Source organism: Eurypyga helias, unplaced genomic scaffold, assembly GCF_000690775.1.
Source record: "Eurypyga helias isolate BGI_N326 unplaced genomic scaffold, ASM69077v1 scaffold2613, whole genome shotgun sequence".
Lineage (NCBI taxonomy): Eukaryota > Metazoa > Chordata > Aves > Eurypygiformes > Eurypygidae > Eurypyga > Eurypyga helias.
In genome coordinates this window covers 50,841-66,993 of record NW_010239026.1, presented here as the reverse complement: position 1 = coordinate 66,993, position 16,153 = coordinate 50,841, and the positions used below count along the sequence as shown (strand labels likewise).

The following is a 16,153-nucleotide window of genomic DNA, read 5'->3' as shown; positions in this document are numbered from 1 at the left end:
TTGTCAAAGAGAAAAGTAGCTTAGAAAACAAAAGTCACACAAAGATAGAGGGAAACAAAGAGGAGAAGAACAAAACATTGAACCTGTGTTTGCCTTTGATCTTGAAGTATAGTAGTGTCAACAAAAATGTAATCTCCTTTGTAATACATACTTTAATGAAAAGGCACTGTTTCAAAGGTTTACAAAAATGCTAACGACCCTTTTGCATTATATGTAATCAAGGCTTCAGGTTAGGTTTTTCTAATACAGAGGTTTGTGTCTTTGATAGTCTGATTTTTTTCAGTTTTCTGTGATTTCTAGCCAAAATTACATATTTAAATGTAATACTACATTTAGACCTTTTTACTCTAATTTTGTTAAAGGTAATGGCTTGAGTCATGATTACAAAAAGTCAGAATTTTAGCATGTCAGGTAATAGGCCCATATGCAAGTTAAATATATTTAATTAATGCATCATAAACACGTTATTCAAAGTACTTTCTCTGATAATTTAGGGAATAAAGGTAAATTGCAGGAGAAAATTCCACTCTCGTTAGTGATCTGAATGCAATCTAGAATTTGGGTACATATCCTACTCTAAAGTCTTTAATGGCATGCTATTTTTTGCACATTTTCTCATCTTTTAAACAATAAAGATGATTACAGTAATATAGTGTTCTTTTGCTTTGCTTAAATATCTCAATTTTTCCCACTGCTAAAACTGCAGGACCAAATGCCTTTCTCCTCTCTTCAGGTGCGAAGGAAACAAAGTGCAGGGACAGAAAGGCTCTCAGACTAGCTGAAGATGACAGGAGGGGAAGGCAGTACTTGTCAGTATGCTGTGATCTCCTCTTTTCTCCTAGAGGAGATTGTTACAGGAAAGGATTTTACAGGCATCCTTCCCTTAAACACTGTGATGACTAGGACATAGCCTAGTATAGAGGGCAGAAATTTGACATGACATGTTTTCCCGGTGCCACAGCTGAAAGGCAGCGAAATAGCCAGGACAAGCAGATGCTGCCATTGGCCTCTATGCAGCCAACATTGCAGGGAATGACGCCGTCATAGCTGAGGAAGCTGATGAGAGAAGGTCTCCCATGGGAACCCCGATGTCAGAAATAGAGGGTAATTTGTCTCAACAAAGCGAGAAAGTCTGTTGCAGAGCGAAAAACACAGGCATCAGCCTGCCTTTGATGCTGAAAGATCTATTCTTCCCAGAGCCAGTGGATTTAAAGGCTATTCCTCCTGCATCCATTTGACTTCCTAGAAGAACATGTACCAATAACTCCCAGAGGTGAAATGTGCTCTTGCTACCTCTAAATGATTTTCCCATTCATACGTTTCGCCTGTGACAGAGAATAATGATTTGCCCTGTAGTTAACGTTTGTCAAAAACAGAACATTATTATGTCAGTTGAGCAATGAACAGCTGTACTGATGAACTCCTCAGCAGTAAAAATTCTGCTCTTGCCCATTTAACTGAAAAAAGGTTCAACCCTGGTAGTAACAAATGGGAGGACATGGGGGAATAAATGCAAGAAATTAGCAGAAGTCTAACAAACATGTTAGTGTATGAGAAGTGCCTACAAACTGGGCATCTTTCCAGAGATTTGCATGAAGAAACTGTGTCTACTGCATCTACAGTTTTGCTAATTGTTTTGTGGATTCTGTAACTTCCGATTTCTTGTGTCTTCTTCAACATAAGGGTAAAATTTTAATCTAAGTAAAATTAATTTGGGCTACGTCGACATACAGAAATCAGTAAATGTGGTTTGAGCCTGCACAATTACATTCTGCCTTAATGAAATACAAATAAAAGTTTTATGAAACAGAGTCATGTCACTCTGTCTGGTGTTCCTCGTAATTAAAAAGATGTCTGACCCTGTAAGGAAACTGGAGAATAGCATAACAGAATGGTGCAGGCACTTAACATTAAAGAAGCTCTAACACTGTTAGGCACAAGAGTATTAGTTTGAAAACAAATTAAAGGCATCCTAGATACTCCTACAGAGGTTTAATATTTTACCTAAAGTGCTATCTGCTCTTCATTACTCTCTTCCTCAAAGCTGGCACTTAGTCACAGTCAGCTGAAATTGCATTTGGAGAGGGGCGATAACTACACAAGTACTAAAGGCAGCCATAAAGTGTCAATAAATTGCATAAGCAAGAGGCTTCAGCTGTCTGCAAGCGACACAAAGATGGATTGTCCTACGTCAGAGAGTTTCTTAGACAAAGCTTTGAACTAGATAGGAAACCAAAATTAGACTGTAATGGAGAGATTCCATTCTCAGTGGACATTCTGGTTGGGATACTAAATTAATTTACCTTGTCCAGGGTGTACAGCCTCATCCGTTACATTGTAGGGCTATAATGCAGTTGTCAAGATGTACTTGTATTCTTATAACTTTGTTTTCCATATCTTACTGGAGCACCCTGCTTATGTACAAAGCATAATTCAAATAGACTCGGAATAATCTTTAGCAGAAGAAAAGCAGAATACAGGTTTGAGAATAAAGAATAAAACATGGAAGATTGTGGATTTTCCCCCCCCAAAAAATGGAAGTGTTAGCAATTTTTAATTTAGTTCTCTATTAAATTCAGTAGATACTAATGGCATAACAGGGAGGTGTAAATAGCTTGCTTGCTTTTTCTTTGTCCTTTTTAATCAGGGGGAACTTAAATGATCTTTTTCCAGCCGTAATATATTTCTGTTTCTTCCCATGTTTTAGGAATGCCAGCAGAATGTCAAATCCAGTATACCTGTCTTGAAATGCCAGAGTCCGTTAAATGTGACAGGTCCTAGCCGCCTGTATCCCCGGAGCAGCTGCAGTAGCAGTGAACTCTCCCTCTCAAGTGCTTGCAGTGAATATTCCAGTGGTTCCTCCTATACCTGGAATGATGGGAAGACCTGCAGCAAAAGGGTAAATCAAATTCATTTTCTTCATTTATTAGCTTAAGTTCATCTGAAACAAGATTAATTGAAAAGCTGCCTATTTCACTTTTTTCACTTTCTTCTCTCTTTCGTATTTAAAAGTTGTCACTAACCTCCTAAATTCTTTCCCTGATGTCTCTCTCCCTCCCTCTCTCTCCACACTTTTAATTTTATTTAACAATTCCTTTATCACACCAATTTGCTTACAGTTTCCTCATTTATTCTGACACTTATTCTGTCTTTCACAATCCAAATTGTTCTTCTTTATCTTAATCCTTCCATTTGTATTGTTCTTCCTACAGGTTTTAAATGCACTGCAGCCTTCACACCACTGTGAAATCCTTTATTAAAAAGAACATTGCTATTAATAGCAATGTATGAAATTTAATGCTGTATGCAAATCCTAAAATTTCTTTATTAAAATGGTAACACTTTTTATTAACAGCACTTGTGAGTAATATGTGAGTTTTACTTTGTTTTAACAGTCATCCGTGAGCTGGGATAAAAGAATAAGCATTGGTTCTTCGCTCCCAAGCAACCTCTCAAGTCCTGCAGATGATCTACCTCCAACTCGTATCAAGGAAAACCATATCCTAGAAGGGCTGAAGAAATTACAGAAGCAAAAAATACTACTTGAATCACCTTCAGTAATATCAAAGTGGGGTTACAAAGATTGCATGAACTCTAATGAAGGAATATATTCCCCTGGAGTTAAATGTGGCAGCCATAATGAACAGACTCATTGTAAACCAATGGAAGTAGGAAGTATTTGCATTGAACATAACAAAACTTTCTCTTATGATTCAGATTCGCATGATGATGCGGATGACGACTCGTCATCCTTACTGTTGCTGCAGGAAGTACCAAGCAAAGACTGCAGGACCTATTGTAGCAAGTTAACTCATAGCGTTTCTGACAGTCTCTTTGACTGGGACCCTAATAGGAAACATTTGCCAGAAAGAAGTTCATATTTTAATTCAAAGGAAAGACCTGAAAAATTGACTAGTTTTGTCAGTGGATTTCAGGCAGAAGTAAAATCATGCACCAGAGCAAAGCTGCCTGAGTTACAGTTAAATCAAAGCCACGCTGATACAGGCTGGAGGGACCTTAATTTTCAGCTATCAGATACTGACGACAATGAAGTGTTGGATGAATTGCATATAGAAAGCAGTGATGAGAAAAGTCCATCAGATTTATTAGCAACTTCTTTTTCTGAGAAGTGCACAAAGACCTCTGACATGCTCAAAGTCACAGAGAATTCTCAGTTCATATCTATTGACAAAGAGGAAAACCAGGTATCTGCTCACTCAGACATTAGGCCAAAGACATCTAATTTCATTAAACAACAAAAGGTTATAAAAAAGACCTCTTCTGAAGAGTGCATTACTGTAATATTTGACGCTGAGGATGGTGAGCCTATTGAATTCAGCTCACATCAAACTGGAGTTGTCACTGTAACAAGAAATGAAATTTCAATCAACCGGCCACAAACTAGGCCAAGTGCAGAATATACTGAACTTATACCTCAGGGAATAACTGATTTGCAGGCAGGAACCAATGCTAGAAACTACACTGCTTTAGAAAGACCTGAAGATGAGTCCAAGAAGAAACCTGAAGATAATACAGGCAATAAAAATGCAGTTGGCCCCACGACCTGCAGTGAATCTTCACGCTGTGGAAGAGTGACACTACAAAATACTCCACGACAAAAACTAGTGAAGCCTGTGTACGATGTATCATACAAGGCCAATTTAAGCTCCACTGTACATGCAGGAATCAATCAAAAGCCAAACTTAACTAAAATACCCAGCAGAGGTAAATTTTCTCCACAAAAACCTGTGATGATGGAGAGTGAGGAGACACCTGTAGCTCAATCAGTGGGCCCTGCAACCACTGAAAAATCACCTGCTTTGCCGCCCATAAAGCTTTCAAGATTCAGAAAGGCCCAAAGTCCACCTCATCCGTTTGATTCAAAAGTTGACTTCCAGATTCCAAAGTCCCCTGCCCACGCCCTGCCTGACTTGAAACGTCCAGGCAGAGGCGACGGGTCAAAGTATCCAAAGAGTCAGAGTCCAGCATCACCACTGTTGCCTCAGCATCTTATAGAGCCCAGTGACTATGGAGAGCCACCAACCAGAGACTTCCATTGTGATATAGCAACCGTAGAAGCCCGATCACCATCCCCACCCCTTCCTCCAGGCAGGTCAACATCCCTGTTGATTAGGCCTAATTATGCTCATTCACCACCTGTAGTGGTAAAGTTAGGAGGTGCTGGTCCCAGTGAAACAGCAAAAAATATACTGAAGTCATCACCATTAAAAGGAACTGTGAACTCTGGCTTTCATAATCAATCTAGTCATGAAATGCAAGCAAAAAATGTATCTTCTGGGGCCAAAATTGAATTATCATACCTTCAAGAAAATGCAGAAGCAATTATGCAAAAGAAGTGCATATCTCAGCAACCCCACAGTGCATGCCAAGGACTTTCCAAAGTTTCCACAAAGCAAGTCTGCCCAAAAAGCCCTAATCAGCTGGGTCTCCGCAGGAATTGTGAATTTTCCAGTACAGATTTTCAAACATGCAGGTCCTTTTCTCTAGGCTGTCCATCATTAGAAACAACTTCTTCACAAGACACATACTGTAGCAAAAAAGGTATTTCCAGTGACAGTGGGGTGGATCAGCCACAAAAGATGCCAAACATTCTCCCTGCAACTCCTCAGTGTCATGCAACAAGCACAAGTGAGCCTTTACTATCTCAGGTAAACAATTCCCCGTTGTCAACACAGTTTCATGGTAGTGACACTGCACAAGCCACCCAAAACTCTAGTGAGAAAGGAATGAAAACCCGTCTCCCTGTAGGACTGAAATTATTTGTCAAATCGCCCCAACTTCTCCGAAAGAGCTCTACTGTACCAGGGAAGCAGGAAAAAGACAGTATAAATGCAGCTTCCAAAAGTAATGTGAGTTCAAGTAAGTACAAGCAAAATGAATCTGTAAGCGTAATCACTGGAGGTGCAACGGATGCTGAATTAAAAGGCTCTGCGTCTGATACTGAAGTAAAAACTAATTTTACTGTGGGACTTAGTATGGATGCAGCATCACCTCATTCACATGAAAACTGCAACTTGGTGGTAGACAGAGCAGATGGATTAGAAAACAAATTAGTTAAGAGATCTGTTTCTTCTAGCAACAAGTCGCACTTGAAGCCAGCTCTGGGCATGAATGGAGCGAAAGCTCGTAGTCAGAGCTTTAGCATTCATACAGGGGAAAAGCCATCTGCCCCTGTGACAGAAGGTCTTGGAAAAGTTCGGACTCAGATTATTACGAACACTTCTGATAGAGGAAATTCTCTAACAAGGCAGAACTCGGCCATGGAAGGACTTCAAATCAAGGCCATTCCTGGGTCAGCAGTGACACCGGAGCCTCTTTCATATACTTCTAAAACCACAGAAAATTCTTATTCTAGACAAGGTTCTCTTGGAAATACAGGTAGTTGCAATAGCCAGCATGGAAGCCCAAGCAAACTGCCCTTCAGATCATCTTCAAAAGTAGACTTGTTTCACAACACTTCGAAATGTGATGGAAACAAACCATTTTTTCAGAAGGATGCACGCAGTCTATCTGTCCAGAGCGAGAAAAGCACTGAAAGCTTTAAACACGAAGCTCTAAGTAAAAAAAGTGTTCTGCCAGCAGAACTGGAGTTAGAAGCGTCAGCTACTGCATCTTCCAAACAAATTTCATCATTTCAGAGCTCGGATGGTATAAGGAGTCCTCATAAACTGGAAGCAACAAAGTCACGAAGACAGCAAATGTCTTTAAAGTTAGCAGAAGCCTCTGGGAAGGTTACCGATGTTTTGAGTTCATCCACTCTACAACCTACCATCGAGGAGAAAGTCATGTTATGCATCCAAGAAAATGTGCAGAAGGGTCAGGGACAAACCAAATCTCCCACCGCAGAGACTAAACAAAAGACTGGGCCCTCTATAGCGAGTTGGTTCGGCTTTCGAAAGAGTAAGCTCCCAGCACTGAGTAGCAGGAAAACTGATGTTCCTAAAACAAAGGTAGAAAAAAAAGATGTAAAAGTTTCAGGATTTGGAATTAAGCAGGCAAAATTAGAGAGAAGAAAAGAAAAAAAGAAAACTGAACAACACTGTGAAATAGAACTTAATGGGAAAACAGACAACGATGACGTTTTAGGTGATGTCATGGAGAACAAAATTATGAAGCCTTCCCAAGACATGCCTGGTGAGGTTGAGTGTGAACAAGTCAGAGGTTCCACCACAGCTGCGTACTCACCAAAAGACAGTTTTATGAAAGAGCTTTTAAACAGGTAAAACTCTAGAACACAATCTGGGATGTGTTGTATGATGTAGCTTTACAGATGCTCAGTTCAACATATGTTCCTTTTAGACTAAGAATGCATAGTAGCAGTCACTAGGTGCACTGTCAGGACTTTCATCTCTACAGGAAAAAAACCATTAATGAGACGATAATTTTCTTCATGTTACTTTGTGTTGTGGTTTAACCCCAGACAGCAGCTGGGGTTGCCGATCGCTTACTCCTTCCCTGGTGGGACAGGGAGAGAATCAGGACAGTAAAAGCGAGAAAACTCATGGGTTGAGATAAAGATAGTTTCGTAAGTAAAGCAAAAGCCACGCACATAAGCAAAGCAAAACAAGGAATTAATTCCCCAGTTCCCATGGGCAGGCAGGTGTTCAGCTATCACCAGGAAAGCAGGGCTCCACCAAGCATAACGGTTACTTGGGAAGACAAACGCCATCACTCCGAATGTCCCCCCTTCCTTCTTCTTCCCCCAGCTTTACGTGCTGAGCATGATGTCGCGTGGTCTGGAATATCCCTTGGATCAGCTGTCCTGGCTGTGTCCTCTCCCAGCTGCTTGTGCACCCCCAGCCTCGTCGCTGCTGGGGTGGGGTGAGGAACAGAAAAAGCCTTGACTCTGTGCAAGCCCTGCTCAGCAGTAACGAAAACATCCCTGGGCTAACAACACTGTTTTCAGTACAAATCCAAAATGTAGCCCCCTACTAGCTACTGTGAAGAAAATTAACTCTATCCCAGCCCAAACAGCACACCCTATTAAGCTAACCAATAGCCTTTGAAATTAAGAATGGCAAGTTCCATCCAAGTTGATAGGAATTCAGATGATTCCAGAATTCAAGAGTCTAGGCAGATGGTGTATAAAGATAGAGGATAATTAAGTACATGTTTTTATGTATTCCATCTTCATGTATTGTAACCAGCAGATGTATATTTGGTAACTAGTCAGAATTAATTACAGTTCTAGCTACCACAACCTTCGGCCACAGAAGAACTTAGCAGTTGCTATACGTTTGCCCCACAGCAGTCCCAAATATAATATAAATCATTATATGTGAAAGACTAAATTGATATACTACCTGAAATTGCAGGTGACAGATTTGATCAAGGCTAGTTAGAAACATTTATCACTCAAAGGTCTAGAGACAGAAAGATACAGAGAGGTTACTTTAAACATTAAAGGAATGGAAAAGTAGAGTGATTGAAGAAGGGCAATGTAATTTATCAGAGGAATCACTCTCTACCTGCAGAGTTGATAAGAAAGCAGCTCGGCAGACAGAAAGTGGATCAAATAATGTTTCCTACAGGAGCGTGTCGAAGGGCAGCTCCCAGGGCTCCACTCTTCACGGCAACTCTATCAGCGCTGAAGGAAACCACAAGAAAAACAGCAACACAAAAGCTGATATGGAAATGCAGAATCAGTCGCTGGTAAGTGCTTTGGTATGTGAAAACATTATTACCTTCTTTTTAACTTCTGGATGTGTTCCTTATTGCCAGTACAGACAAACAGGATAATAACTGTTTATGTATGATAGAAAGATTCTGTGTAGCTACAGAATTGTGAATTAATACAAAAGTTGGCAGCTTGACTATAGGCCAGATTATACAGATAGTCATGAAGATCCTACTGCTTCTGCTGGCAGTTCAGTTCCAGTGGAGATATATGCACGATGATGCTATAATCATACTGTAGAAGAGTGAAATAATAGGACCATTTGCTTTTTATTTTTTCCCCTTTTCCTGAAAATTGCATGTGAGTGTTGAGCATGCCTTTGAACATTATGGAAATAAATCATTAATCCTAAAAAGTGCACTGCTGATAGGAAAAGGCAAAGTATTTCACCACATTTGGGAACATTTGTCACTTAGGAGTGAGTCTTTCAAAAGCAAAATCATACATTTGACCCATGTCTCTCTTTTTCTACCATGGAAAATCTTGCTGTTAATGTCTTGTAGTTAGTTTTATACTCCAATAAGGTGCTAACTATACCTGATAGTTTAATTTGCCCAGGGAGTAGGAATGTTGCAATTTAGAAGAAAAATAATTTTATTTTTTTTAGCTGCTAGAGTTTGGTTCTTGGAAGGTTACATGAGTGGCTAACTTTTCTGCATCGAGAAGTGTATGCACAGAGTCTAGGATTGTAGCCTAAACTCAGACTGAATAGGTGCCCTCCTTGTGAAGCTACTAATAATTAACTTTAGAATTTAGCAAGTAATTTCTTGCCTAGCAAGAGCCTTTCCCATGACGTTTTAAAGTCCAAGTACCAGGCAAACAGAGATGCTTTAACTCAATGAGCATTCTTTTCTCATTCCTGATAGCTGTCTTGACTGTATTATTATACTGATTATTAACAATAATCACAATTTTCACAGAATAGTCTGAAAACTTGTACCAAATATAATACTGAATATGAAGTTGAGGCTATTACTTTTATTGTTCTGAAAAAATTGTGTTACTGAAGTGCAGCACATGCAACTATTTCATCTGCGAGAATTTGAAATACGGATTCTTTGGTAAAAAAATTTTAAAAAGCTTCATAGTGGCAACTGGAAAAACTCTCTTCTTAGTACTGACCTTTAGGATGCTCAGGGTTCAGGTATCCCACACATGGTTTCAACTTCAGGCAAATGAGGTTTTTTACTTTAATGCAGATGTGTTTCTTAAGAACATCTGCAAGGTCATTTTTTAAAATTTACAGGGGACATATGCAGAATGAGTGTGTTTGAAAATTTCTTCCTCCTGACTCCTGTTGTATCATCTCTTCTTTGAAAATGTAGATGTCTCCTGCATTATAAAACCACAAATTATAAGCATATCTAAGGCTGTCCTTGTCGTGTCACTGAAAGGAAAGAGAGAGAATGAAAGTCTGGAAATGTGCAATATGCAGGAAATTCAATCCAACTGATCTAGAACTTTGATAGCAAAGCAGAGCCCCTTATCAGAGCCACTCAGTTTAACTATGCCCCATTTAATATGGTCCTGACAGCTTAGGGTATATCTTCGCTGTACAGAAGTACAAAAAACTCTACACATTGCTTCTACAATTTCTTTTTAACTTCTTATTTTCTAATGCCGCAATAATTTGCTGTGCTTTTTGTCTGTCATTTTGTGAAGTCTTTCTAAATGCAGCAATAATAGTCATTTAGGACTTTAAGTATATCTTCAGGAAACACACTTCATTTTTTCAGGGAACTACAAAGATTGTCCTTAATATACATAAATATTTGAGAAATATGAATTATACTATTTAGTTTTTAAGGACATGTTAGTCATAGGGAAAGGGCATTACCTGTCCTATACCATAAAGTCTTTTGTTTGCCAGAAATCAAAGTATTTTTTGTATTGGTTTTGAAGATTAAGTTACATCATATGCTTCAACTTTTTGAGTGTCATATTGTGGTTTTTTGTAACACTTAATTCCCTGAAAGAAATATCTTGTGCCAAAAGACTGAGGACATCTAGAATAACGAGATTTAAAACGTACTTACGGTTTTGAATGCTAATTTATGAAAGAGCTATACCTGAAGATTCCACAGGATGTGATATTTCATCTTGTCCTCCAAACTTCTTCAGGAAAAACAATGCAAAGTTGTTAAATTCAAAGTTCGTGCATCTTATTACTATCACTTCCCGTTACTCTTTGGTGTCTGCTGACTTTGAAGCAGATTGCAAAGGACTGGGAGATAGCTGTGACTGAAAACTGTCACATGCAATAGAATGGTCTGTTGTGCATTTTTTTACTTGTAAAAAGACAAAATTAATGCTTTTGGAGAAAACAGTATCGATTTTTTGAAAGGCCTTAAACTAAAAAGGTTTCTTTTCTTTTTTTGAACATTGCAAAGTGCATTCAGACATACAGGTTCAGTGTGGAAGCTGCTGTATTTCAAAACTGCGTGTCACGTATATATACTGCTTCTCTGCATCCTGGCCATAACATTTTGAAACATTCATTTTCTAACAAGTTTTTCCTTTAAAGCCTATTTAATTTTTGATGTTTAAATCTCTCCTCTTATGATGTGCCAAGTAAAGACTTGGGGCAGTGTTATGCCGTAACATATGCACCAATTACCTCTGATTTCTGTTCGTGTTATTGCTTGACTGCCATGGAATTTATGGAAAAAGCAATGTTCCACCAATGGCGGCCTTGTGCACTCACCTTCAGAGGGATACGCTTCCCGTTAGTGTTCATCAAAAAAGCACTTTGCTCTAAAGGCCAGCCAACAGAAATACATAATCCTTTAGCCCACACCAAGGATATTCCACATTCTCCAATACTTTTTCATGTCCTTGGATCGAGCTTAAGGTGAGATACAATCATTTTTGTGCTGCACTGCTTCATTTCATCTTTGTGATTTTATTACAGCCCAGTGTAATTTAGAAAAGCCATGGGCTTTATTCGGTGAGGTGGAAGTGTGGCACCAAAGTCAGGACACCGGGAGTTCTGCACAGCGCTGTCTGTGTGCAGTCCGTGTGTTTGGGGAATACCCAGAGATCTGTCCTGATCTTGTGAAATGTCACATCAGCAGCAAGCCCCAGACCACCGTTCAGTCTGCATATGTGAGAAGGTGTTTTACCCGTAATTCGGTGCCAAATGAGCACATACGCTCCTCTTCATTTTCCATAGCCTGGAGAGTCTCATTTCAGAAGAAAAAAAGATGTCATCAAATTCCTGGGATTAAGAGATTATAAATGCACTTTTATAAATAGAGAGAGCAAGTCTTTCGTGTCTTAGGTGAGGCTAGTCACAAGAGGTCAATAGGGCTACCTGCGTAGGCCAGACAAGCAGAATATATACAGTGATCAAAGATATGTCTTGCAAATGATGATAAATTCTACTGGTGTAGATTACAGAACAGATTTAATGTTACTGTGAATGTGCTGTAAGTGGTTTAAAACAGCAGATAGTGATTAACAAATAATTTAAGATCTCTGAGCTATTGAAAGTAATTTTTTCTGCAGTGCTGGCTTTCCTCCTCTCATCACCCTGAAAGTATCTTCATTCTTGTTTGATTTATATAGCACGGCAGAAAAATATGTCCCTGGATCTGAATTATGGCTGCGGATGGCATGTAATGGAGGGGGTTTTCACTATATGCTAGGAAGGTACTCAGATTTTATATACGCTTGGGAAATAGGAGTGCAGAAGAATAGAGCAAAAATATGCCTTCATCTGAAAAACAGGGTATGTAGGGGATTTGACACATACTTGAATAACACATACAGGCTTCTAGTATGCACTGCATTCTTAAATTAAGTTTTTGTCTCTGTTTAGCTAATAGATGTTTTTAAACAGGTGGAAACAAAAATGCCACATTCAGCGTTTGCAAACTGAACTAGACAGATACCAGCACGTTAAATACTAAGTTCACTTTTTTTTTAGCACAGAATGTGAAATATGGTATTTCTAGAGAAAAAACAAGTAAGAGGTCAAGAGGACAGAGCATATTTTTTTTTCTTAATGTAGAAAAAGACTTTTCCTTTTGAAGAATTGTGTCTTCCAAGGGTATTTTTTGACTGCCGCATGTTGTGACTTTGAATGAAGTTGAAGTTGTTATCCTCAGATAGCGTTCATAGAATGAGACAGGCTATATACTTCCGCTCTTAGCTGCCCTGTAACTTTACTCTGCTTTATTTCTCAAAAGTTATTCTGTAGTTACCGTGAAGCAACATAAACAGAGTCACAGATGTTCTTCACTTTTGTTGTTGTACTATGTACAGGCTAAAGTAGTCACAGAAAACCTGCAAGAAGAAGAGGAGGACACCATGACAAGGACTACATGTCAGAGTCATGTGATAGGTACAAAATTATATTTTACACTGGATTTTATTCCTGTCTCAGTTCTTGGGGGAAAAAAAAATGTTCATTTTTTATTACTTTATTTGTTTGCTCACCTGATGTCAGCTTTAGCAGGCATTTAGCTCTGTTCCTGATAGCCAGATTTCACCAGCTATTTAAAAAATAAGTACGTGCCATTACCAATTGTGGATCAATGCAATGCTTGACAGAAGGGCTTTGGAATCTGGCTGTGAAAGATCATTTCGGTCTCCAGAAGTCCTGGGTTACATATAGTGGGTGCACAACTCGAGGGTTGTGGTGCATGATATTTCAGTAGGAGTAATACTGGTATACTGTAACAATGTCATCTGGTCTTGAATTAGTAAAATGCAGAATAAAATTCTGAAGAGCAGAGTAATTACTGTGGTAAACTAAACTAGGAGTAGCAAGCCAGGTGTCTTTTCAGAAGACCTTAAAGCTGTTACTGAAAATCAAGTTGCCTTTGCTCAGCACTTTTCAGGAGGGTAGCACCATCATCCCTGCTTCTTGATTGGCATGTACTAATTTTTAACCGCAGTAAATGTTAAAATACCTAATAGGCAGTGGATGACGTAACAAAAGTGTTTGGGATCTGTAGTAGAGCAGTATGTCCCCAACGTAAGGAACCGTCTCTGAACGACAAAGATTCTCCTTTAGCAAGTTCCTTTGCAGTCAAAGGCTGCAGCAGTTGTTAAATTCTGATTCGGTATTTTCAGGGCACTGTAAGTGATTTCGCTGGCCAGAGCTCTTTCATTTCAGTAATAGTGTCAGCCCAACAAGTCGGGCTGAACAGAGGTATCATGTCAAGGCACATTTCTCTTTGAGGTAGTAGGAAAATGTTTGCATGCTTTATTGACTTGTACATCCATTTCAGTCCCAAATTCAGCCAAATAAACTCTGGCAGTCTTACTGCAGAAAAGATCCTTAAACTCTTCCCTCTCTAAGTGCCTAGCCATAACTTGGCTCCATTACAGCAACTAAATAACAGGAACCTTGAACAATGGAGTGTAAGGCTCTGAAGGGATTCTGTGAGTAGGCACTAGCCCTGAAAACAGAAATACATGCTTGTCACTCTGTGAATAAAGGAATTAACTTTCTGTTACTAGAAATTGCCCAAACGATAGTAACTCACTTAAGATTGTTCAGGATTATTTTTCCTGAGACTGAAATAATCATTTTGCCTCTGCCCCAAAATTCTCAAAACATTTACTTTGAGTTGACATGAAATGTTTTTTGTTTCATTTTTTTAATCCAGCTACTGAACAAGAAAAAACAGCTATTTCCAGAGCCCTTTTCTGAAAAGAGTCCAGTGTTCATCAGTGTAATGAGTGGTTGTGACTGAGACCTAATTGCTATATATTTTGCTATATTACTTTGTTGTTCGGTCCTGTAATATGTCATGCAGGTGGCTTTTGAGGGCATTAATATTTTGCTCCACCCAAAGGCATCAAATGTGAGTCTGTCGGGAGATGGTGGGTATGTAGCAGGTTGGCTGGTATTCCCCAGCGTCAGAGTTCTGTGGTGCCTTGAGGCTCTCAGCTAGCTAGGAGAGGTCACCACTGTGGGTCCAGCCCTCCTTTGCACCAAAGTCCTTTTTTTCAAAGAAATTACCTTTTTCAGAGTTGATGACATGGATAAAGTGAGAGGAGGGTCTGTGGGCTATGTCTATACAAGTCCACAGTACAGAGATGCCAGGCAGTGCTGCCCTTGTGAAATTCCTGTAACTTGTACAAAGACCTTTCCCATTATCTGGATTATATCAATTACAAAAGCATCTTCTTGTCCCTGGAAAACGCATCTCTCCAAGGCTGAACAGAGGATGCCAGCTATCCCTGTTCTGCCTTGTCAGACCACCTAGAATGACTCAAGCAGTTTGCTCTGAGGATCTAGTTGCTAATGTCAGGAAACTCGTTGATGATGGGAGACATTATGTGCAATAGGTAATATTGGCACAATAGAAATAATAGAAGTCTAAGCAAATTTGATAACATTAGCACAATGAGTCCTAATGCAGAATGTACCACTCACTACTTACTTCAGCAGGACAAGCCCACGCCTGAGAAATTTGAAATATGGATCTAAGTGCACTTCCTGAATACTCCTAAATCAGTATCTTGCTGTGTTTTATACCATCTCATCAGGCTGTGTTTTATCCTATATTGGTATTTTTGTGGCTGTATGTCTGCATTGCTCTTTGTGGACAGCAAACGTTCCTAGGTCTCATGCAGATACTTTCATCAAATTCCTTGATAGAAGTTCTGGCATTTTTTGATACAAAGGTTTTTCATAGATAGACACTGATGAAACTCTGTGCAGCTTTAAAAACTCATTTGGAACATTTCCCATATCAGCTTGAGATTTTTAGTCAAAACCATACACAAGAAAAAACTTATGAAGTTTATAAAGAACTTGTTGGTATGGAGAATTACCTGAGATGTGAGAGCACCAAATTCAGCTTTCTTTGTTATCAACTCCTAAGCTTCTGGTTGTCAGAAGCAGAAGGGAATAACACAGGAAGGATGGCCCTGTCAATGGTTTGCCTCACTGCCGTCTTGCACCAAACAGTGAGCCAGGTTCTTAAACTGGTCAAAGAGGGCAGTTGCTCTGTCCCCTGGGCAGTTCAGGGCAGAGGCTTTTGGCCTCTTGTTTTCATGGAACAGCTTCACAGGGTTCTGCCAGAACAAGGACATCTTTGAAATCTTGACAATTTCAGTGGGCTGTAAATTCATTCCTTACTGCATACTTCATCATCAGGAATAGTTGTTTTAAGAAAACAAAGTTCACTGTGGTTTTGTAGCTGTACTTTAATGAGTTTATTGTCCTAGTTTTGATCTAAACTGTTAACAAAACAGAGCCAAATCTGTAGAAGGTGTAGAAAGGCTATGATTAAGCAGGGAAGTTGTTCTTTACTAAGGTAAATAATAGGAAAACACATGTTGCTGTCGTTGTCACTGTAAAATACCTAAATTGACATCAGTTCTGCCCATTTAGCTAATAAACAAGATCCATCTAACTGAACAGCCTTCAAGGTTGGTATCATGTAAAACGATGCTGGTTCATCACTTTCTAATAATGAGGTACTCCTGGGTGTG

At 39.3% G+C, this 16,153-nt stretch overlaps 1 protein-coding gene across 1 annotated transcript in view; it reads left to right on the top strand.

Annotated features, from left to right (window-relative positions):
* The window catches only part of NCKAP5 (NCK-associated protein 5), a gene marked incomplete at its 5' end in the record, with an annotated part of 86,899 nt that overhangs the window by 21,301 nt on the left and 49,445 nt on the right, over positions 1-16,153 (top strand). The window contains 4 exons of the mRNA XM_010147997.1: positions 2,708-2,899; positions 3,396-7,240; positions 8,496-8,673; positions 12,965-13,043. Of these exons, the coding sequence (XP_010146299.1) occupies positions 2,708-2,899; positions 3,396-7,240; positions 8,496-8,673; positions 12,965-13,043 (4,294 nt within the window). The remainder of the gene's footprint in view (positions 1-2,707; positions 2,900-3,395; positions 7,241-8,495; positions 8,674-12,964; positions 13,044-16,153) is intronic.